This window comes from Somniosus microcephalus, chromosome 17 (genome assembly GCF_052327205.1).
Source record: "Somniosus microcephalus isolate GS21.2 chromosome 17, FLI_Smic_1.0, whole genome shotgun sequence".
NCBI classification, from domain to species: Eukaryota; Metazoa; Chordata; class Chondrichthyes; order Squaliformes; family Somniosidae; genus Somniosus; species Somniosus microcephalus.
Window position 1 is genome coordinate 37,905,521 of NC_141003.1, and position 24,889 is coordinate 37,930,409.

General features: G+C 45.2%; 1 protein-coding gene across 2 annotated transcripts in view; it reads left to right on the top strand.

Annotated features, from left to right (window-relative positions):
• ccdc87 (coiled-coil domain containing 87) overlaps positions 1-24,889 on the top strand; it is a 147,471-nt gene that overhangs the window by 61,994 nt on the left and 60,588 nt on the right. For both annotated transcript variants that reach the window (XM_086010194.1, XM_086010195.1), the window contains exons 11-13: positions 10,613-10,729; positions 13,910-14,046; positions 16,390-16,516. In XM_086010194.1, coding sequence (XP_085866320.1) covers positions 10,613-10,729; positions 13,910-14,046; positions 16,390-16,516 — 381 coding nt within the window. The remainder of the gene's footprint in view (positions 1-10,612; positions 10,730-13,909; positions 14,047-16,389; positions 16,517-24,889) is intronic.

Genomic DNA, 24,889 nt, shown 5'->3' on the forward strand with positions numbered 1-24,889 from the left:
TTTGCACTCATGTGCTGGGCTCCACCATCATTGAGGATGGGGATATTCATCGAGCCTCCTCCTCCCGTTAGTTCTTTAATGGTCCACCAGCATTCATGACTGGATGTGGCAGAACTGCAGAGCTTTGATCTGATCCGTTGATTGTGGGGTTGCTTAGCTCTGTTTATAGCATGCTGCTTCTGATTTTTAGCATGCATGTAGTCCTGTGTTGCAGCTTCCCCAGGTTGGCACCTCATTTTTAGGTACGCCTGCTGCTGCTACTGGCATGCTCTTCTACACTCCTTATTTAAGCAGGGTTGGTCCACTAGCTTGATGATAATGGTAGAGTGAGGGATATGCCGGGCCATAAGGTTACAGAAACATAGAAACATAGAAGATAGGAGCAGGAGTAGGCCATTCGGCCGCTCGAGCCTGCTCCACCATTCAATGAGATCATGGCTGATCATCCAAACTCAGTACCCTGTCCCTGCCTTCTCCCTTGATCCCTTTAGCTTTAAGAAATATATCTAACTCCTTCTTGAATATATTTAATGAATTGGCCTCAACTGCCTTCTGTGGTAGAGAATTCCACAGGTTCACCACTCTCTGGGTGAAGAAATTCCTCCTCATCTCAGTCCAAAATGGCTTACCACTTATCCTTAGACTGTGACCCCTGGTTCTGGACTCCCCCGCTATCGGGAACATCCTTCCTGCATCTAGTCTGACTAGTCCTGTTAGAATTTTATAAGTTTCAATGAGATCCCCTCTCATTCATTTAAACTCCAGCGAGTATAAGCCCAATCGACCCAATCTCTCCTCATACGTCATTCCTGCCATCCCAGGTATCAGTCTGGTGAATCTTCGCTGCACTCCCTTCATGGCAAGAACATCCTTCCTCAGATAAGGCGACCAAAACTGCACACAATACTCAAGGTGTGGTCTCACCAAGGCCCTGTACAACTGCAGCAAGACATCCTTGTTCCTGTACTCGAATCCTCTCGCTACGAAGGCCAACATACCATTTGCCTTCTTAACCGCCTGCTGCACCTGCATACTTACCTTCAGCGACTGGTGCACAAGCACACCCAGGTCTCGTTGCACTTCCCCTTCTCCCAATCTATTGCCGTTCAGATAATAATCTGCCTTCCTGTTTTTGCCACCAAAGTGGATAACCTCGCATTTATCCACCTTATACTGCATCTGCCATGCATCTGCCCAATCACCCAACCTGTCCAAATCATACTGGAGTTTCTCGGCATCCTCCTCACAGCACACACGCCCACCCAGCTTTGTGTCATCTGCAAACTTAGAGATATTACATCTAGTTCCCTCGTCTAGATCATTAATATATATTGTGAATAGCTGGGGTCCTAACACCGATCCCTGCGGTACCCCACTAGTCACTGCCTGCCACCTGGAAAAAGAGTCGTTTATTCCAACTCTTTGCTTCCTGTCTGCCAGCCAGTTCTCTATCCAAGTCAGTACCTTGCCCCAATCCCATGTGCTTTAACTTTACACGCTAATCTCTTATGCGGGACCTTATCAAAAGCCTTCTGTAAGTCCAAATACACCACATCCACTGGTTCTCCCTTATCTATTCTACCAGTTACATCCTCAAAAAATTCCAGTAGATTAGTCAAGCACGATTTACCTTTTGTAAATCCATGTTGACTTTGTCCGATCCTGTCACTGTTTTCCAAGTGCTCTGCTATTACATATTTTATAATGGACTCTAGCATTTTCCCCACTACCGATGTCAGGCTTACCGGTCTATAATTCCCCGTTTTCTCTCTACCACCTTTTTTGAATAGTGGGGTAACATTAGCTACCCTCCAATCCATGGGAACTGTTCCAGAATCTATAGAATTTTAGAAGATGACCAGCAATGTATCTACTATTTCTAGGGCCACTTCCTTATGTAACCTAGGATGTAGATTATCAGGCCCTGAGGATTTATCGGCCTTCAATCCTGTCAATTTCCTTAACACCATTTCCCTACAAATACTAATTTCATTCAGTTCCTCCCTCTCATTAGACCCTATGTTCCCCGACATCTCTGGGAGGTTATTTGTGTCCTCCTTTGTGAAGACAGAACCAAAGTATGTATTTAATTGGTGTGCCATTTCTTTGTTCCCCATTATAAATTCCCCTGATTCTGACTGCAAGGGACCTACGCTTGACTTCACCAATCTTTTTCTCTTCACATATCTATAGAAGCTTTTACAGTCAGTTTTTATGTTCCCTGCAAGCTTACTCTCATAATCTATTTTCCTCCTCTTAATTAATCCCTTTGTCCTCCTTTGCTGAATTCTAAACTGCTCCCAATCCTCAGGTTTGCTGCTTTTTCTGGCCAATTTATATGTCCTCTCCTTGGATCTTATGCTATCCCTAATTTCCCTTGATAGCCACGGTTGAGTCACCTTTTTTGTTTTATTTTTATGCCAAACAGGGATGAACAAATTCTGTAGTTCATCCCTGCGATCTTTAAATGTTTGCCATTGCCTATCCACCATCAACCCTTTAAGTAACATTCCCCAATCCATCCTACCCAACTCGCGCCTCATACCATCGTAGTTTCCTTTATTTAAATGCAGGACCCTAGTCTCTGAGTCAAATACTTCACTCTCCAGCTTAATGAAGAATTCGATCATATTATGATCGCTCCGCCCCAAGGGGCCTCGCACAACAAGATTGCTAATTAATCCTTTCTCATTACATAATACCCAGTCTAAGATGGCCTGCTCTCTAGTTGGTTCCTCGACATATTGGTCCAGGAAACCATCCCGTATACACTCCAGGAATTCCTCCTCCACAGTATTGTTACTAATTTGCTTAGCCCAATCTATACGTAGATTAAAGTCACCCATGATAACTGCTGTGCCCTTATTGCACTCGTCTCTAATTTCCCATTTAATGCCATCCCCAACCCCGGCATTACTGTTTGGGGGTCTGTATACAACTCCCACTAACGTTTTCTGCCCCATGGTATTTCTCAGCTCTGCCCATACAGATTCCACATCATCAGAGCTAATATCCTTCCTTACTATTGTGTTAATCTCCTCTTTAACCAGCAATGCTACCCCACCTCCTTTTCCTTTTTGCCTGTCTTTCCTTAATATTGAATACCCCTGGATGTTGAGTTCCCAGCCTTGGTAACCCTGGAGCCATGTTTCTGCAATCCCAATCATATCATATCCATTTACATGTATTTGCGCAGCTAATTCATCCATCTTATTACGAATGCTCCTCGCATTAAGACACAAAGCCTTCAGGCTTGTTTTTTTAACACTCTTAGACCTTTTAGAACTATTATTTACTGTGGCCATGTTTGATTTAAACCCTTGACTTCTCTGCCTGCCACTTTTGCCACAGATTGTGGTGGAATACAATTCTGTTGCTGCTGATGGCCCACAGCGCCTCATGGTTGCCCAGTTTTGAGCTGCTAGATCTGTTCTGAATCTATCCCATTTAGCACGGTGGTAGTGCCACACAACACGATGGAGGATGCCCTCAGTGTGAAGACGGGACTTTGTCTCTACAATCATTGTTCAGTGGTCACTGCTACCAATGCTGTCATGGACAGATGCATCTGCGACAGGTAGTTTGGTGAGGATGAGGTCAAGTAGGTTTTTCCCTCATGTTGGTTCTCTCACCATCTGTCGCAGGCCCAGACTGGCAGCTATGTCCTTCAGGACTCGCTCGGCTGTGATGCTACCGAGCCACTCTTGGTGATGGACATTCTGTGCCCGTGCTACTCTCAGTGCTTCTTCCAAGTGGTGTTCAACATGGAGGAGTACTGATTCATCAGCTGAGGGAGGGCGATAATCAGCAGGAGGTTTCCTTGCCCATGCTTGACCTGAAGCTATGAGACGTCATGGGGTCCAGAGTCAATGTTGAGGACTCCCAAGGTCATTCCTTCCCGACTGTATACCACAATGCCGCCACCCAGGGATGGTGATGGAGGAGTTTGCGACATTGGCTGAAAGTTATGATTCTGTGAGTATGACTATGTCAGGTTGTTGCTTGACTAGTCTGTGGGGCAGCTCTCCTAACTTTGGCACAAGTCCCCAGATGTTGGTAAGGAGGACTTTGCAGGGTCAACTAGGTTGGGGTGTGCCGTTGTCGTGTCCATAGACGGTGCTGAGGTTGATACTGGGTGGTCTGTCCGGTTTTATTCTTATTGTCTTTCGTAGTGATTTTTTACAATTGAGTGGCTTGCTAGGCCACAGAGGGCAGTTAAGAGTCAACCAATTGCTGTGGGTCTGGAGTCACATATAGGCCAGACCAGGTAAGAACGTTAGTGAACCAGACAATCCGATAGTTTCATGGTCACCATTACTTATAACTAGTAATTATTCCAGATTTATTTAATTAACTGAATTTAAATTCCCCAGCTACCGTGCTGGGATTTGAACACGTGTCTCTGGATCATTAGTCCAAGCCTCTGCATTACTCGTCCAGTAACATAACCACGATACTACCCTTCTCTCTCTTAATCCAATCTTTATTTCCCTGTCTTTATTTCTCTTTCTGTACCTGATTTTGCTCTAATTCACCTTTCTTCTCCATCGTTCTCTGTTTCTTTTTCAATTCTTAAATCGCATTGGTTAAAGAGATACACTGTTGTTCCCATAGTGTACTGAGGTCTCAGACGCTCTGATGCCCTCGCCACGCCGTTATCAGCTCACATTTCCAGCAAGTTATGGCGCAAAGATCATTTTGAGCTGAAGGGTATAGAAAAAAGTCTAACTAACGGCGCACAATGTGAGGTGACCTGCTCCAGCAAGATCCAGCCCATTAAGTTTCAAATGATTACATTTTATTATATAAAGAAAGACTTGCCTTTCATGACCTCAGGACATCCCAAAGCGCTTTACAGCCAATTAAGTACTTTTGAAGTGTAGTCACTGTTGTACTGTAGGAAATGCGGCAGCAAGCTCCCACAAACAGTAATGTGATGATTGTTGAATCCGTGATTCTTAAAGTATGATGTTTTCCAATAACTACACGGAGGCTGTAACTTAACAATCAACAGGTGTTTACTGGAGGAGGGTAGTCTAAAGACTGACAGTACAGAGGCATGCTCAAGGCTTATATACAGGTGTGGTCACTGCCGGTACTACAGTATACAGGAGCTGTAAAAGTAGTTCTCTCTTAAAGGTACATACACTACAATTCCTCCCCTTTTAGATTAGCAGTACCCATAATGTTCAAATAAAAATTAACACTTTAACATGCACATTAAACTGAAATAGTCCATTTATAGATTCAGTCTTTGGGGCAGCTTCCTGATCCTTTCGGGATAGCGCCTTTCCTGAGGTTCTTGTTCTTGGTGCGGAGGCGATTCTGGCCCCTTTTCGTCGGTTAGTTCATCAGTTTCCACTGCTACTGTTTCTGAGGTAGATGCTACCGGTATGTCGGGTTCATCCCCAGGGACGCGAGACATGGGGTTGACTCATTCCTGTGACGCTAAGATCTGGTCGACGTGGCGTCTCACAATGTTCTCCCCGACATCCACTGTGTACATTAATGGCCCCTGCCGTGTGCATATCGTTCCGGGTTGCCATTTCTCTGTTCGGTAGTCACGGGCCAAGACTGGTTGTCCTACATTGAAGCTCCTTGTCGGCTTCTCATTGATGTGCTGGAATTGTTTATCCTCAACATTCCTTCGCACATTTGGTCTGAGCAAATCGACGAGATCTCAACCTTCGGTTAAAGAACATCATGGCCGGGGTCTGGTTGGTAACTGTATGTGTCACATTTCTGTAGGCTAACAGGAAATTGTCCACCTTATGCTGTAGTGGAATTTCATCATCGCACATGGCCTTTATCGCCTTTATAAATGTTTGTACGAACCTCTCAGCCAATCCATTTGTGGCTGGATGATACGGGGCGGATGTGTAATGCCTTACCCCATTCCTTCTCATAAATTTCTGAAACTCTTCGGACACAAACTGTGGTCCATTATCAGAGCAAATCTGCTCTGGCAAGCCGTTCCTGGCAAATATGGTCCGTAGGACTGCAATCGTTTTCTCTGTAGTGGTTGAGGACATTTTTATCACCTCAGGCCATTTCGAGTGAGCATCCACTGCTATTAAGAACATTGAGTCCATGAATGGACCAGCAAAATCAATATGCACCCGTTGCCATGGAGAGGAGGGCCACTTCCATGGGTGTAGAGGGGCATGTGGTGGTGCATTTTGGACCTTCTGGCATCCTGAGCAGCTCTTGGTTAGGTCCTCGATTTGTTGATCGATACCCGGCCACCACACATAAGCCCTAGCAAGGCTTTTCATTTTCACCCCTCCCAGATGACCTTCGTGAAGCTCATTGAGCACTCTCTCCCTTAACTTGGGTGGAATTACCACTCGGGATCCACACATCACTGTCCCCTGGCATACTGACAGCTGTTCTCTTCTGGATGAGAATGCTGGCAACAGTGAGTCGCCATGTGTTGGCCATCCCCTCACCGTCAAATCATATTCCCGAGACAGTGTCAGATCATTGCGGGTCTCCTCCATATCCGCGTTAGTTACTGGCAATCGTTCAATTATTGACGAATAAAATATCTCGATAGGGTCCACTGCTGGTGCTTCCTCCACAGTAGGCAGTGGCAGGCGTGATAGCCCATCAGCGTTTCCATGCTATTTCGTGCCTTTATATTCTATTTCATATTGGTTCGCCCCTAGAAAAAGGGACCATCTTTGTAACCGTTGTGCAGTCATCACCGGAACGCCCTTCTTTGGATTGAAGATGGAGACAAGTGGTTGGTGGTCAGTCAGCAAGGTGAACTTCTGCCCATGCAGATAGTGGTTGAATTTTTTTACTCCCCATACTAGGCTGAGGGCCTCCCTGTCAATCTGGGCGTAGTTGCGCTCGGCTGAGGTTAGTGACCGAGACGCAAAGGCTACTGGCCTCTCCAACCCGTCTGGGAATTTGTGCGACAGCACCGCTCCAATACCATAGGGTGATGCATCACATGCCAACCGAATTGGTAGTGCTGGGTTGAAATGGGCCAACACCTCTTTTGATGTGATCAATTCTTTGCACTTCTGGAAAGCTCGTTTACATTCGTCATTCCACTTCCATGGTACCCCCGTTTGCAGTAGGGTGTTCAGTGGGTGTAATACTGTAGACAAATTTGGTAAGAACTTATGGTAGTAGTTTACCAGCCCGAGGAACGACCTCAGTTGTGACACATTTTCCGGTGCTGGAGCCTTGACTACTGCCTCAATCTTTTCAGGGGACTTATGTAACCCCTCTTCATCAATAACGTGGCCACAATACGAGATCTGCTTCTGGAAAAACTTGCACTTGTGGCGATTAGCTCATAGCCCATATTCCTTTAATCTTGTGAGCACCTTCTCCAAGTTGGCGAGGTGATCACTGTCATTTTCGCCTGTGACCAGGATGTCGTCCAAATAACACTGGGTCCCTGGAATCCCTTGCAGGACTTGATCCATTGCCCTTTGCCAAATAGCCGGAGCCGATGCTACCCTGAACACCAGCCGGTTGTATTGGTAGAGACCTTTATGAGTGTTGATCGTGAGGTATTGTTTCGAGGCTTCTTCTACCTCCATTTGCAAGTACGCCTGGGCCAGATCAATTTTGGTGAAGCGTTTACCTCCAGATAGCGAGGCGAAAATATCCTCAATCCGTGGAAGCAGATATTGTACCGTGTGAAGGACTGGGTTCACTGTCACCTTAAAATCCCCACAGATGCGGACCTTCTTTGGTTCCCCAGGCGTATTACTCAATGACCTCTTCATTACAGGAACGATGGGCGTAGCCCACTCGCTCCAGTCTACTTTGGACAGTACTCCTGAACGTTCCAACCCTTCCAGCTCTGCTTTGACGGCTGGTCGGATCGCATCTGGCCTTAAAAAACTTTGGGCTTGCATTTTCCTCTATTTTAATCGTTGCTGTTATGCCTTTTAGTGTTCCGAGTCCCTCCTGGAACACTTCTTGTGCGTCAGTTAGCATTTTTGACAGTCGTCCAGGTGTGACGTTGTCATCCTTTTTGGCCTCAACCTTCAGTGCCTGTATGGAATGCCAATCTAATTGTATCTTCCGGATCCATTCACGTCCTAGTAGTGGTGGTCCTCCATCTGGCAATACGTATAGGTCCATTTTAGGTATTTCCTGGCCTTTGTATATCACTTTCACCCTTATTTTTCCTTTGGGGTAGACTTTTTGCCCCGTGTACATCTTCAAGACAATCTCTGTAGCTTTCAAGGGTATATGTGAAAATAGCCGCTTGTAGTCCCTTTGGTTTATGACTGTTAGAGCTGATCCTGTGTCCAATTTCATTTTCACTTGGACTCCGTCTATCTTGAGTGTGACCCAGATAGTCTGGTGATCCTCTATTTTGGTTACCTTATGTAGTTTCAGACAACCCAGCTCCTTGCTTCCGGAGTCTGTATCACTTTTCTGTTCATCTGAACTACTGTCCATCAGCTTATGTACCTTTTTGTACTTCTCCTGTGGAGATTTCTTGCTGTTGGTTTTCTTCCCTGACCTGCAGACTCTTGCTATGTGTCCTGCTTTTCCACACTGTCTGCACACTTGGTCCTTGAACCAACAATCCTTCTGGTCGTGTGTTGTTCTGCCGCAGCGATAACACTTCCCTGCTCCATATGACATTTCATTGGTGCCATATTGTTGCGGTCGCCGTTGTATCTCTGCAGCGCCCCGTGCGGCTGCTTCGTGTGATACTGCCATGCTGAAAGCCTTGTCCAGCGTAAGATCCTTTTCTGATAGAACCCGTTTCTGGGTTCCTTCACTTTGAAGCCCACACACAAACTTGTCCCTTAACGTATCTGCTAGTCCCACTCCAAACTGGCAGTGTTTCGATAGCTTGCGCAGTTCCGTTAAGTACTCAGCATTACTTTCGTCTTTATGCTGGTTCCTTTTGTGGAACTTAAATCTTTCTGCTATCAGCAGCGGAGTGGGGTTTAAGTGGTCCTGTAGGATTTCTACTATGCTTTCGAAATTCTTATCCACGGGCTTCTCTGGGGTTATTAGGTTTCGCAGTAAGCCATAAGTTTTTGCACCCATGGAATTTAACAAAACCAGTGCTTTCCTAGCATCTGGCACTTCATTCGCCCTGCAGTACACCTCAATGCGTTCCACGTATGTCACCCAATCTTCGACTTCATTGTCGAACGCAGTGATACTGCCACTCTTCGGCATCCCTGGGTGTGATTTAACTGTCTAAAATGGCGTCTCCCGCGCTCTCCCTTCTTCTCCGCTGGCACAAAATGGCGTCTCCCGCGCTTTCCTTCCTTTCCGCGCTCGCCCTTCTTCTCCACTGCGGCTTCTAAAATGGCGTCTCCCGCGCTCTCCCTTCTTCTCTGCTGCTCAATGGCGTGTCCCGCGCTCTCCCTTCTTCTCCCCGCGGACGCGGTTCAGCCCTTGAGCCCTGGCTGTGCTCTGCGCGTTCTCCTGTGCGCCTTTCCCGTTGCCGTCGCTCGGTCCTGAACCCGGCTGCTGCTTTACCCGCTCTCTCTCTGTTTTGTTTTTCCTCGACGCCACTCGGTTTTCAACCCCCGGCTGCGCCCTGTGCGCTTCACCCTCTCTCTTACCCCGTCGACGCTGCTCGGCTTTTTTCTCTGCCGTCGGTCGGCTCCAGCCGCCGCTGTCCGGGAAGGGTCTGCGCTGTACCTGTTGCCAGTCTGTTGCTGGATCGTCATGGCTGGGGAACCAAGCCCGGCTCTCAACAGCCTCCCCTGCGATGTTCACTCTCTGCCGGATGACTGGGCGGTTGCTCGTGGTCGACGCCCGTGCTTCGGGCCTCGACTTTCTTCCACCGCCCTCCCGGAGCGAATCCTTGAAGGGAAATGCAGAGTTGCAGGCAGATTCGAATCGACTTCGTCGCCGCTGTTGAAACCGTGATTCTTAAAGTATGATGTTTTCCAATAACTACACGGAGGCTGTAACTTAACAATCAACAGGTGTTTACTGGAGGAGGGTAGTCTAAAGACTGACAGTACAGAGGCATGCTCAAGGCTTATATACAGGTGTGGTCACTGCCGGTACTACAGTATACAGGAGCTGTAAAAGTAGTTCTCTCTTAAAGGTACATACACTACAATGATAACCAGATAATCTGTTTTAGTAATGTTGGTTGAGGAATAAATATTGTCCAGGACACCGGGAGAACTCCCCTGCCGTGAGACATTTTACATTCACCTAAGAGGGCAGACGGGGCCTTGGTTTAATGTCTCATCCGAAAGATGGCATCTCTGACAGTGCAGCACTCCCTCAATACTGCACTGAAGTATCAGCCTAAATTTTGTGCTCAAGTCTCTGGAGTGGGACTTGAACCAGAGACAAGAGGCAAGAGTGCTACCACTGAGCAAAGGCTGACACCTAATTATGCATATATATTATATGTAGAACCAAGTCCTGACAATTTCTGGATTAAAAAGTTTCTAAATGCAATTTTGTACAATTTCAGCCAAAAATTGTTTTGTCTGATTATAGCAAACATTTTGATCTTTCAGACTAATGACCTTGAAAGTCAGTGCAAAGTTGCATGTTAATACTGGTTGAGTTTTGTTTGTTAAAGTAAAGCTCACAGAAGAGATGAGAGTTAAGTGACACAAGTATATTTCTTGTAATTTGCTTAAAGATTGACCCAGAAATGGTAAAAATGTTAGACAAAAACTTGTCCTATGGTGAAGAACTCCAAGAGATTTACAAGGAGCTTTTGAATATTATTCCAGATGATTACCTGTTATTTGACCAGGTAGGAAATATTAATTCTCCTATGTGGCTCCATTACCAAATACTATCTAATATAGAAGTTTTTTTGAAAAGTAAAGATGAAAGGCGGCATTATGTTTACCAAATTTTAAGAAGGGCAGTTTTCTCAAACTTGTGATAGTTTTATGTACTAGAAATACTGACACATAAAACTTTCCTTGCTCAATGAACAAGTTTGTTTTCCTGTATGGTTGGCAAGCTTTTTTAACTGTTCATTTATACAATATAAATAAATGGGAAAGTATGCCTTATAACACAAGCAGCAACTTGAGAGAAAATATACTGGGCAAAATTATATGTACCTATAACAAACACTGTCCAGTTGGCAATATGATGGAAAAAGATGCCTCATTACATAACCGAGTGTGACATCTGTCACACAAATGAAAGGATTTTTTTTTTAAATGGTGGTGAAGAAGGCCCCAGCCAAGCCCAGAGTGCAAAGAAAGTACCATGAACATCCAGAACAGAAGCAAAAGTGGTAAAACAGAGCACAGTCCAATTTCTATCTTATAAGAAGTAAGAAGTAAAAGCAGGAGTAGGCCATATGGCCCCTCGAGCCTGCTCCGCCATTCAACAAGATCATGGCTGATCATCGACCTCAACTCCACTTTCCCGCCCGATCTTCATATCCCTTGATTCCCCATGAGTCCAAAAATCTATCTATGTCAGCCTTGAATATACTCAAAGATTCAGCATTCACAGCCCTCTGGGGCAGAGAATTCCAAAGATTCACAACCCTCTGAGTGAAGAAATTCCTCCTCATCTCAGTCTTAAACTGCTTATCCTGAGACTATGCCCCCTAGTTCTAGACACTCCAGCCAGGGGAAACAACCTCTAAGCATCTACCCTGTCAATCCCCTTCAGAATCTTGTATGTTTCAATGAGATCACCTCTCAATCTTCTAAACTCCAGAGAGTATAAGCCCATTCTACACAATCTCTCGTCATAGGACAGCCCTCTCATCCCAGGAATCAATCTGGTGAACCTTTGTTGCACCACCTCCAAGGCAAGTATATCCTTCCTTAGAAAAGGAGACCAGAACTGTGTACAGTACTCCAGGTGTGGTCTCACCAAGGCCCTGTACAATTGTAGCAAGACTTCCTTACTCTTATACTCCAACCCCCTTGCAATAAAGGCCAACGTGCCATTTGCCTTCCTTATTGCTTGCTGTACCTGCATGATAACTTTCTGTGTTTCTTGCACGAGGACACCCAAATCTCCCTACCAAAGTAAATAACCTTACATTTCCCTACATTATACTCCATCTGCCACCTTACTGCCCACTCACTTAGTCTATCTATATCCCTTTGCAGACTCCTTGTGTTATCCTCACAGCTCACTGTCACACCTATCTTTGTATCATCAGCAAACCTGGATACCCCCCATTATACTCGATCCCTTCATCTAGGTCATTAATATAGTTGTAAATAGCTGAGGCCCCAACACTGATCCTTGCGGCACCCCGCTAGTTACAGCCTGCCAACCTGAAAAAGATCTGTTTATGCCTACTCTCTGTTTTCTGTCCATTAACCAATCCTCTATCCATGCTATTATATTACCCCCAACCCCATGAGCCCTAATCTTGTGTAATAATCTTTTATGTGGCACCTTATCAAATGCATTTTGGAAATCCAAATATACTACATCCACTGGTTCCCCTTTATCTACCCTGCTAGTTACATCCTCAAAAAACTCTAATAAATTTGTCAACATGGTTTCCCTTTCATAAAACCATGTTGACTCTGCCTAATCATGTTATGATTTTCTAAGTGACTTGATACCACTTCCTTATCCCAGTTAAAGGCTACTGAAAAGAACTGCTAACATTTCAGACTTTTTGAATGTTTTAGATCAGGTTATTTATCATATAAATCAAGTATTCCTAAGTAGTATCTTGTTGTATTTCTCTACTTCTGTGTAAATACATGTAAATAAATCTGACTATTTGCTTTAGCCTGAAAATATATTCTAATCATGTTGATATGTATCACCTTTTTCGTGGACAAGAGAACATACTGGGCTGCTCATATGGCCTTTGTATATAATCCCATGGTTAAAGAATAATGGATAGTCCTGAGGCACGCTATCTCATTCACAACACAATGTGCATAACAGTGCAAGTTTCAGTTCATCTGGACCATTTGTGGAAACTATATTATTGTTATGATTGCAACTTTAAAGTGGTGGGAGAGAGCCCAGATTGTGACTAGCATATTCTATAACTCACCATGACCAACACTATGGGAGATACACTAGTATTTATAATATTTATTGATTTGCTGGGTGTTTTATGATTTCAATATTATAAATTATGAAATAGTCTATTGGATATGTAATACTTTCTAATTATTGACCTGGGTATATAAATAATTTATAAACATCTATTGTGTATTTAAATGATTTATAATTATTCATCAATTGAGCACTTATATAACAATTTAGACCATTGGTGTAATTTATATATTTGGCATCCACCTAAGATTTTGTTCATAGTTGTCCATCAAATCTTGCCCATTCTAACCACATGACTGCTCAATACATTATTGCTCATGGGATTATTAGAGACCAATCCCGGTCCTCTCAGCCCACTGATCACTGCAGCCATGCCTCGCCTCCCTGCTTCTTCCATTCCCCTTCCCAGACCAGTGTCCCTCTACCCTCCGAGTTCCACTCTTTCCCAATTCACACCACAACCCCCCATTCCTTCACTTAATAGAAAAAAGATGACACATACTTCAGTTCCCTCCTTTTAGTGAGAGAAACACGATCATGTCTGCTTGCCTCCTTGTCTCTGTAACACGTGAAAATAAAAGGAGAGTGTGAGACATAAAGAGAAAAAGAGACAATACAGAGAGGAAAGGAACAGGTCTTATGCAGCCAACTGCAAGCCAAATGTAAAACTGCTGGGACTCACTAAGACCAGCTGCCAGGAAGTCCCATTTTAGCAAATCTTTCAGGGGACTGACTTTAGTGAGTCCCAATAGTTTTACATATGGCTTACTGCTTGCCTCGCAAGAGCTGCAGTTTGGGAATCCACTGGCACTAGTTCAAAGTAAAAGCACTTCAAGTGAATCAGTGTTACAAAATGGATTCAAATGTAAGAAAGTACTTTGTGAAAGGAACAGACATATATTAAAGATGTTTGAGCTCTGTTCTTTAGGATCCAATGATAATTCCTCCAGCAGTGGACGTGGATCTTTCTGGGTGTTTTGTATCTTCCACTTTGTCCAGGGGGAAAAAGGAACACATCATTAATCCTGAGCTGGAATTAGCAGATTCTGAGTACGGGACTCAAAGGTAAAACTTGAGTGTCATTTAGGTTGGCTTTGAAAATTTGTGCGACTATTGTGGGAATCCATAATAAATATGTTAAACTTGCAGTGGCAGCAGGTCGCAGGAGGGGTCTTTTACAGGAGAATAATTTCAATTTAATATCCATAAATCCACCTGAGATGATATAAATGCATATCTCTAGGTTTACTTTGCACAGTTGTCTTTATTGTTCTGAATTTGTACATTAGTTAGGTTACAGTTGGATATTGTGTGCAATTGGTGACTCAGTAATGAGAGGAATAGACTGAAAAAAAGAACGACTTGCATTTATATAGCGCCTTTCCCAGAAACCCAGAAACCCCGAAACCCCACAGTGCAGATAGAGGCCATTTCGGCCCATCGAGCCTGCAGCGACACATATCCCACCCGATCCCCGTAACCCCTACACCAACACATATCCCACCCTATCCCTGTAACCCCACGTATTTAATCCCCCTAACACTAAGGGTCAATATATCATAGCCAATCAACCTAGCCCGCACATCTTTGGACTGTGGGAGGAAACCGGAGCACCCGGAGGAAACCCACGCAAACACGGGGAGAATGTGCAAACTCCACACAGACAGTCACCCGAGGCCGGATTCGAACCCGGGTCCCTGGCGCTGTGAGGCAACAGTGCTAACCACTATGCCACCATGACCACTGGACGTCTCAAAGCGCTTTACAGCCAATGAAGTACTTTTAGAGTGTAGTCACTGTTGTAATGTGGGAAATGCGGCAGCCAATTTATGCACAGCAAGGTCCCACAAACAGCAATGTGATAATGACCAGATAATCTGTTTTTGTTATGTTGGTTGAGGGATAAATATTGGCCAGGACACCGGGGATAACTCCCCTGCTCTTCTTCAAAATAGTGCCGTGGGATCTTTTACGTCCACCTGAGAGAGTAGACTGGGCCTCGGTTTAACGTCACATCCGAAAGACGGCACCTCCGACACTCCGACGGCACTCCCTCTGCACTGTACTGGAGTGTCAGCCTAGCTTTATGTGCTCAAGTCCCTGGAGTGGGACTTGAGGATAATCACTGGAGGAACAAAGGTGTTGCGGGGCGAGGGGTGGTAGTCAGAAGAATGTTTTTCATTTAGAAGATTATTAGAATGTGGAATGCTTTATCCCACATGGCCATTGAGGCAGAGACTATAACATAATTTAAAAGCCAATTGGATAAGTAATTGAAAAGGAGGAATATTAAAAATATTTTTGGAAATGGGATGAGTAGTATCTTCAGATGAAGAACCAGTAGTGGCACAGGTATGATGTGCTGTAGTTTCTATGATTCTATAGCTCAGATTTTGTGATAGGCCGTAAGCCTGATTGAAACTGGGGTAGTGTGAGAAGAGCGCCCATCTGATTAGTTTGCTGATGCTGTGCATGTTTCCAGGGTCAGAATTATTTGTAAAAACTCTGGGAGCTCCTGGCATCTTGTGACTGGGAACTTGTCAATTGATAGGCTGGAAATTGCACGCTGCTAGAGGACTTCAAAGTCTGCGGCATGTAAATGGTGTTTCTGCTGCACTTCTGGCAAAGTTACAGTGGCAGAGCAGTAACAGTTCCGAGGAATCTCCGGCCCATGTTTCATCCGATGGTAGGATTGTGGTGTTTGTGAGTTGCTTGAAAGATTTAAGGCACTATCGGTGAAGGCATATATGTGGAGGGCAAGGGAAGATGTATGCAGGACTATTAATGCAGTGGGCAGATTTCAAAGTTAAAAGAAAGTCTCTTGTATGAAGGCTTGCAGAATGGTTCCACGTCCTATTTAGGCTCCTGTTCCAGAGCTTTGGGACCGTCCTCTCCTGGGATCTCCACGATGATGTCTCTTTTCAAGGCGGAGTTGTGCAGCATGCAAGATATGGCCATGATCACTACCTCCCATAAGTGCAGCCCTCCCCATGACAAACATGTGGTTGACACACATGTGCAACATGTGCCATTCGGAGCAAATGGTGTTTAAATTCTGCTTTGAACTGGAGACAAAGCTGATCAATCTGGGGCTCATTCTTGAAGGATCAATCAGTACAAACTGCCCCCCTCATCAGCACAGCAACCCACCCACTGATAATGAAAAGCAAAATCCGAATCAACATGTGCTGCATTCTAACACTTGTGCCACCCAGCCCCTCAACTGCCTGGGATTTTACTTAAAATGAACATTACTTGCTGTGCATACTGCAGTATAATTCAATTGCCTGATCTGTGGTTAATAATAAACACAGACCAAAAAATGGAGCCACTTTGCAGCATCAACTTTTTAAGAATAATCGAGTACTTCACGTGTTTGTTTATAACATCTGTTTGAATGTTTTACAGATATTTATTAATGAAGAAAGAAGTTCAAGAATCCAAGTCTGAATCTGTGAATCAATCCCAAAAATCTGTTTTAAGGCCAGACTCCGATGTAAATTTAGATGATTATCTAAAATACGTTTATACACAGGTGTGTTGCTGGATTATTGACTTAGGAGTTGTCAAAAGATCTTAGTGAAGCACTGAGTGTTTTTACTCCTTTTTGTAAGAATAAGTACACAAGAACATAAGCATTCGCAGCAGGAGTAGGCCATACGGCCCCACAATCCTGCTCCGCCATTCAATAAGATCATGGCTGATCTTCGACCTTAACTCAACTTTCCAGCCCGATCTCCATATACCTTGATTGCCCTAGAGTCCAAAAATCTATCTCTCTCAGCCCTCAATATACTCAACGATTCAGCATCCACAGCCCATTGGGGTAGAGAATTCCAAAGATTCACAACCCTCTGAGTGAAGAAATTCCTCCTAATCTCAATCTTAAATGGCCTACCCCTTATCCTGAGACTATGGCCCCTATGACTCTCCAGCCAGGGGAAACAACCTCTCAGCATCTACCCTGTCAATCCCCCTCAAAATCCTATGGGGGCAAAATTCGGTTGCTTTGCACCTCCTGTAGGTGCCCTAAGAGGGTGCTAATGAGGCGCAAAGCAACTAGCGCCCAGGTGCAGCGCCGCTAACACCTCCAGCGATATTCAGCGGGAGGTTAGCGGCAGCGGTAGCCGGTAGCGCCCCATGGTGCTGCGCCTCAGGCGATGATGTCATCACCATGCGCAGCGCCCCGCTCGTGCCCCAGCCGCAAACTTCGGCTGCACCCCCTGATGTACCGCTGGACACTATGTCCGACAGGGTCAGGGGGGCGTACTGCTGCCGGGGCGGCGATATTTAAAGGGGAGGTGCCGGGCAGCCATTTTTTTTGCTGGCCGCCTGCCAGCACCTGCCCCTCTGGCGTCCCCCCGCGGGGTGCCGGCCGCGATTGGGCAGCCCGGCATTCCTCTTGAGTGCCGGGCTCTTTTGCCAGCACCCCGCTCCCCGGTGGCCCAGTTGGGCACCAGTTCACGCTGTGCAAGGCGCCTCCCCTTTAATTAGGGGAGGGAGGCCAGTGCACATGGTGCTGTGGCACGTAGTGGCGCGATATTGGGCTGGAGTGCCCCAAGAGGGAAGGGGAGCGCTTCCAGTAGCACCCCGCCTCCTGTTTGAGACGCTACCATCGAATTTCGGGCATGGAGCGCTAACTTTTTCAGGGCGCTAAAAGTAGTGCCCCTCCGAAGTTAGCGCTCCAAAGGGGATGCGACCCAATTTTTGCCCCTATATGTTTCAATGAGTTCATCTCTCATTCTTCTAAATTCCAGAGAGTATAGGCCCAATCTACTCAATCTCTCCTCATAGGACAATCCTCTCATCCCAGGAATCAATCTAGTGAACCACTGTTGCACCGACTTTAAGGTGAGTAGTTTATCCTTCCTCAGATAAGGAGACCAAAACTGTGCACAGTACTCCAGGCGTGGTCTTACCAAAGCCATGTACAACTGTAGCAAGACTACCATGCTCTTTTACTCCAACCCCTTTGCAATAAAGGCCAACATGCCATTTGCCTTCCTAAGTAAAAAAGTGAATTATTTGAAGTAAGTTTAATTTTTTAGTGTAAATTAAGCTGTTGAGGAGTTTAAACCGGAAGTAGAATCCGGGTATAAAAAGGGGCGGGCTTAGTGCTGCAGTCTGAGTGCAAGTCGCATTGAGTTTAATCAGACTTTGGTAAGTGGCAGAAAAAGTCTTTTAAGTGCATTTACTGAATTTTAGTGAGTAAAAAAGTGAATTATTTGAAGTAAGTTAAATTTTTTAGAGTAAATTAAGCTGTTGGGGAGTTTACACCGGAAGTAGAATCTGGGTATAAAAAGGGGCGGGCTTAGTGCGGTAGCACTGAGTGCGGTCGCATTGAGTGTAAGTAGAGTTTGGTAAGTGGGAGAGTTCAGGCAAGTGGTAGGTGAGGGGGTGCTTTTTGCTCTCTTTTGCTTCCCACTCTCAGGCTAATCCAACACTGCAGAAGTGGAGCAGCGAGACAATTCAACCGGACAGGTCCCCCAGACAGCATTCACGAGGGAGGTTGGTGAACAGCTGGTTGGTAGGTCCTCTTCCTTCTCTTCTATACCTTTAAGTTGGTAAGTCCTATTAAATAGTGGTGTAATATTATCATCTATATCGGGGCAGAGGGACTTCATAACTAATAATAAGAAATGTAATTAATTACACAGATATGGGTGAACAGGTGATGTGTCACTGTTGCGAAATGTGGGAGCTGGTGGACCCCATTGAGGCTCACGGTGATTACATTTGCGATAAGTGTTTGCTGCTAGAGGAACTCAAGCTCTATGTTGAAGAGCTTGAGACCGAGCTTCAGACGCTGCGACACATCAGGGAGGGGGAGAAGTTCCTGGACTCTATGTTTCAGGAGGTGGTCACACCTATGAAATTAATTACTGCAGATGCAGTCCGTGGTCAGGGACAGGACGGTGTGACTACGAGTGAGGCAGGTACAGGGATCCAGGATGTAGTGTTGAAGGAGCCGCAGCCCTTGCTCTTGTCAAGCAGGATCGAGGTTCTTACTCCCTGTGAGGGTGGGAGCGGGGACTGCAGGGAGGATGAGCAAACTGGCCACAGCACCATGGTACAGGGGGCCATTCAAGTGGAGGGAGTGAAAAGACATGTTGTAGTGGTAGGGGATAGTATCATTAGGGGGGTAGATAGGGTTCTCTGCAGTCAAGAGCGGGAGTCCCGAAGGCTGTGTTGCCTGCCCGGTGCCAGGGTTAAGGACATCTCTTCTGGGCTGGAAAGAAACTTGGAGTGGGAGAGGGAGGATCCAGTTGTCATGGTCCATGTTGGTACAAATGACGTAGATAGGACAAGGAAGAAGGTTCTGTTAAAGGAGTATGAGCAGCTAGGGGTCAAATTAAAAAACAGAACCTCAAGGGTAATAATCTCTGGGTTATTACCTGAGCCACGAGCGAATTTGGCTAGGATAAATAAAATTAAAGAGTTAAATGCGTGGCTCAAAGACTGGTGTAGGAGAAATGGGTTTTGCTTCTTGGGACACTGGCACCAGTACTGGGACAAGAGGGAGCTGTTCCGTTGGGACGGACTCCACTTGGCCAGTGCTGGGACTAGAGTCCTGGCGAATCATATAACTAGGGCTGTAGAGAGGGCTTTAAACTAATTAGTGGGGGGGGAGGTTTCGAGAGAGCAAATATCAGAAATGACAACGGAGAAGGTCATAGACTTAGGTAGCAGTGGGGAAATTAAAAAACGTGTCAGGAAGGGACAGAAGGTATGGAGTAAAAGGTAAAGTAGTAAAAGGTGAAAAAACAGGAACTAAGTGTCACAAAACATATTTGAAAGTTATTTATCTGAATGCACGTAGCATTCGTAACAAAATGAATGAGTTAACGGCACAAATAACTACATATGGGTATGATCTTGTGGCCATTACAGAAACATGGCTGCAGGGTGACCATGACTGGGAATTAAACATACCAGGTTATTTAACAATCAGGAAGGACAGGCAGGAAGGGAGGGGAGGTGGGGTGGCTATGTTAATAAAGGAAGGAGTCACTATAATACAGAGAAATGATATTGGGTCAAAGAAGCAGGATAGTGAAACAGTTTGGGTGGAGATAAGGAATAATAAGGGGAAAAAAACACTAGTGGGCGTAGTCTATAGGCCTCCAAACAGTTGCAACTCTGTTGGACGGAGTATTAATCAGGAAATAGTTGAGGCTTGTAATAAGGGAACAGCTATAATTATGGGGGATTTTAACTATCATATTAACTGGACAAATCAAATTGGGCAGAGCAGCCTTGAGGATGAGTTCATTGAGTGTATTAGGGATGGGTTTCTTGAGCAGTATGTAACTGAACCGACCAGGGGGCAAGCAACCTTAGATTTGGTCCTGTGGAATGAGACAGGATTAATTAAAAATGTCCTAGTAAAGGATCCCCTTGGAATGAGTGACCATAACATGATTGAATTCCATATTCAAGTAGAGGGTGAGAAGGTTGGATCTCAAACAAGCGTGCTGAGCTTGAATAAAGGAGACTATGAAGGTATGAGAGCGGAATTGATTAGAGTGGACTGGGAAAATAGATTAAAGGGTAAGACGGTACATGATCAGTGGTGTACATTTAAGGAGTTATTTTACAACTTCCAAAAAATATATATTCCACTGAGGAAAAAAGGGTGTAAAAGAAAAGATAGCCATCCGTGGCTAAGTAAAGTAATTAAGGATAGCATCCGACTAAAAACAAGGGCATATAAGGTAGCCAAATCTAGTGGGAGGATAGAAGATTGGGAAGTCTTTAAAAGACAGCAAAAAATAACTAAAAGATTGATTAAGAAAGGGAAGATAGATTATGAAAGTAAATTAGCAAAAAATATAAAAACAGATAGCAAAAGTTTCTATAGTTATATAAAAAGAAAAAAGGTGGCTAAAGTAAATGTTGGTCCCTTAGAGGGTGAGACCGGGAAATTAATGGTGGGAAACATGGAGATGGCAAAAACGCTGAACAAATATTTTGTATCAGTCTTTACGGTAGAGGACACTTAAGAATATCCCAACACTGGACAAACAGGGGGCTCTAGGGGGAGAGGAGCTAAATATGATTAAAATCACTAAGGAAGTGGTACTTGGTAAAATAATGGGACTCAAGCCGGATAAATCCCCTGGACCTGATGGCTTACATCCTAGGGTCTTGAGGGAAGTGACGGTAGGGATTGTGGATGCATTGGTAATAATTTTCCAAAACTCCCTGGACTCAGCAAAGGTCCCGGCAGATTGGAAAACTGCTAATGTAACACCCTTATTTAAAAAGGGTAGTAGGCAGAAGGCTGGGAACTATAGACCTGTTAGCCTAACATCTGCGGTTGGTAAAATGTTAGAGTCCATTATTAAGGAGACAGTAACGGGACATTTGAATAAACATAATTTAATAGGACAAACTCAGCATGGTTTCATGAAGGGGAAGTCATGTTTGACAAATTTGCTTGAGTTCTTTGAGGAAGTAGCATACAGGGTGGATAAAGGAGAACCAGTGGACGTAGTGTATTTAGACTTCCAAAAGGCATTTGACAAGGTGCCACACAAAAGATTATTGCTCAAGATAAAAAATCACGGGATTGGGGGTAATATTCTGGCGTGGGTGGAGGATTGGCCCTCTAACAGAAAGCAGAGAGTTGGGATAAATGGTTCATTCTCAGACTGGCAATCAGTAACTAGTGGTGTTCCGCAGGGGTTAGTGCTGGGTCCCCAACTCTTTACAATCTATATTAACGATTTGGAGGAGGGGACTGAGTGTAACATATCAAAGTTTGCAGATGATACAAAGATGGGAGGGAAAGTAGTGAGTGAGGAGGACATAAAAAACCTGCAAAGTGACATAGACAGGCTAAGTAAGTGGGCAGAGATTTGGCAGATGGAATACAATGCTGGAAAGTGTGAGGTTATGCACTTTGGCAGGAAAAATCATAGAGCAAGTTATTATCTTAATGGCAAGAAACTGGAAAGTACTGTAGTACAAAGGGATCTGGGGGTCCTGGTGCACGAAACTCAAAAAGTTAGTATGCAGGTGCAGCAAGTGATCAAGAAGGCCAATGGAATGTTGGCTTTTATTGCTAGGGGGATAGAATATAAAAACAGGGAGGTATTGCTGCAGTTATACAAGGTATTGGTGAGACCGCACCTGGAATACTGCGTACAGTTTTGGTGTCCATACTTAAGAAAAGACATACTTGCTCTCGAGTCAGTACAAAGAAGGTTCACTCGGTTAATCCCGGGGATGAGGGGGTGGTCATATGAGGAGAGGTTGAGTAGATTGGGACTCTACTCATTGGAGTTCAGAAGAATGAGAGGCGATCTTATTGAAACATATAAGATTGTGAAGGGGCTTGATCGGGTGGATGCGGTGAGGATGTTCCCAATGATGGGTGAAACTAGAACTAGGGGGCATAATCTTAGAATAAGGGGCTGCTCTTTCAAAACTGAGATGAGGAGAAACTTCTTCACTCAGAGGGTAGTAGGTTTGTGGAATTTGCTGCCCCAGAAAGCTGTGGAAGCTGCATCATTAAATAAATTTAAAACAGAAATAGATAGTTTCCTAGAAGTAAAGGGAATTAAGGGTTACGGGGAACGGGCAGAAAATTGGACATGTCTAGGTTCGGAATGGTCATGGCCCTGTGAGTAGTGGAGTGGGCCCAGGGGCCATGTAGCCTGGTTCTGCTCCTACTTCTTGTGTTCTAATTCTGTGTTAGATTTCAGGAGATGGTTTTATTCCTGTTCCTGGCTGGGGTGGAGATCGCCTTTACAGAAGGTAAGTACTGTAGAAAATATAGGGACAGAGTGATCTCCTGGAAGAGTTTCGATCACCTAGATGGGTCGGAGAGAAATTTCCCAGATTTTTTCTCCCAAATTGGCCATTGGGTTTTTTATCTGGTTTTTCGCCTCTCCTATGAGATCACATGGGTTCAGGTGGGATGGAGAGTGATAGAAGATTTGAGGTTAGGATCAGATCAGCCATGATCTTATTGAATGGTGAAGCAGGCTCGAGGGGCCGATTGGCCTACTCCTGCTCCTATTTCTTATGTTCTTATGTTCTAATTGCTTGCTGTACCTGCATGCTAACTCTCTGTGTTTCCTGTACGAGGACACCTAAATCTCTCTGAACACCAACATTTAATAGTTCCTCACCATTTAAAAAATATTCTATTTTTCTATTCTTCTTACCAAAGTGAATAACCTCACATTTCCCCAAATTATACTCCATCTGCCACCTTATTGCCTGCTCACTTGACCTGTTTATATCCCTTTGAAGGCTCTTTGGCCGGAATCTTCACCTGATTGTCGGGGCCGGTGCGTGCAGGCCGCGTAGCGGGTTGTCATCCTGAACTTTTTAACCATGCATTCTACACTGCGCCTTTAACTCAATTACATCAATTGAAACAGTCATGCGGGTTTCCCAGTCCAATTAAATGGAGCGGGGCTGCTAACGTCACCGATGACACATTTTCAGCTCGGATATTTAAAGCAGCCTTGCACACATCGCAGTTAAAGGTTGTTGCAGGAGAGATAAAGGTGTTTGGGAGAGGCTGGTCTTTTGCGCCCATCCTCAAGGAAGAGAATTTCCCTGCGTGCTCTAACTTCCTGGATGAGCACTTCCAGGGAGGCATCGGGGAATCTTGACATGGCCTTCTTCTGTGGTGTTACTTCCTATGATTGCATTAGGATGAGGGTGTCAGTGGTGGTTAGTCAGATAGGGATGTGAGTAAATGCCTAGACAGAGAGGGATGGGTGCACCTGCAAGGTCGGTTGGTGTGAGGAGTGACGTGCAGGAGTAGGCTTGGGAAGGCAGAGTGATGGGGTTGGGGTGACACGCACATCAGGATGTAGTTGAATGTGGCATTGCACTCACATTTCTTGACCTGATGAGATCATTAAATCTTTTCCGGCAATGGATCCAGGACCGCCTTACGACATTCCTACTGCTGACCTCCTGCGTGATCTACAGCCGTGCTCTCTTGGTGTCTCTGGCTGGTCTTTTGCATCCATCCGCAGGGAAAAGGACCTCCCTGCGTGCTCTAACTTCCTGGACCAGCACTTCCAGGGAGGCATCAGGGAATCCTGACGCAGCCTTCTGTCTGTGTGACTCCATGACCCAGACAAATCTCAGTGATATGCAGCAATTTCTACCTCTCCAGGCAATGTCATGCCACTACCTCATAGTCACACTCTACAGATGTAGCCCATCCATTCCTTACACTCATTCCATCATTCTCACTCAAAGTTCTCTTCTTTCTCTCCTTGCAGGAGAAGAGAGCCCAGAACAACAGGGAGAGGCAATGAACTGGAGGTGGCCCTCCAATATTCACCAATTTGACTCCAGCAGAGGAGAAAGTGCTTGAAATCTCTGGAGTTGCAGAGCTGCTGGCGGTGGGAGATGGAGAGGGGGACCTCCCAGCAACCTGGTGACAGAATTAAATCTCATACAGCTACAAGGTATACAACAGTCACTCATGGTGACTTGATGTCAGTTGCCAGTGAAATGTCATCATGTGCATAATGGTAACGTTACACATTCTTATCAGAAGACTTCTAATTCATCTCTTTACTCTCCCACAGGTCCATCAAGTGCCCCCGGCCCACACTGTCCAGCTGGAGGAGGAAGACAACTCCTCAGAGGAAGCTCTTTTCTCTGAGGGTGCACCGTCACAAAACCCACGCGCACCCAGCACCAGCACCTCGGTAGGTACAGCGGGACATAGAGTAATGTTGTCACCTGGTGTCTCACAGATCACAAGTGAGCACGAGCAGATGGTGGAGACAGGGACAGCAGTGGAGAGTCTTCGCCGGAGAACACAGGATGCTCCAAGCTCTGCTCAGCTGCCTGCAGATGCTGAACCTCGGGGGTCGTCGAGAAAGCGGGTGACCTTGGAGGAGCAGCAACAAATGCGCGAGGCTCT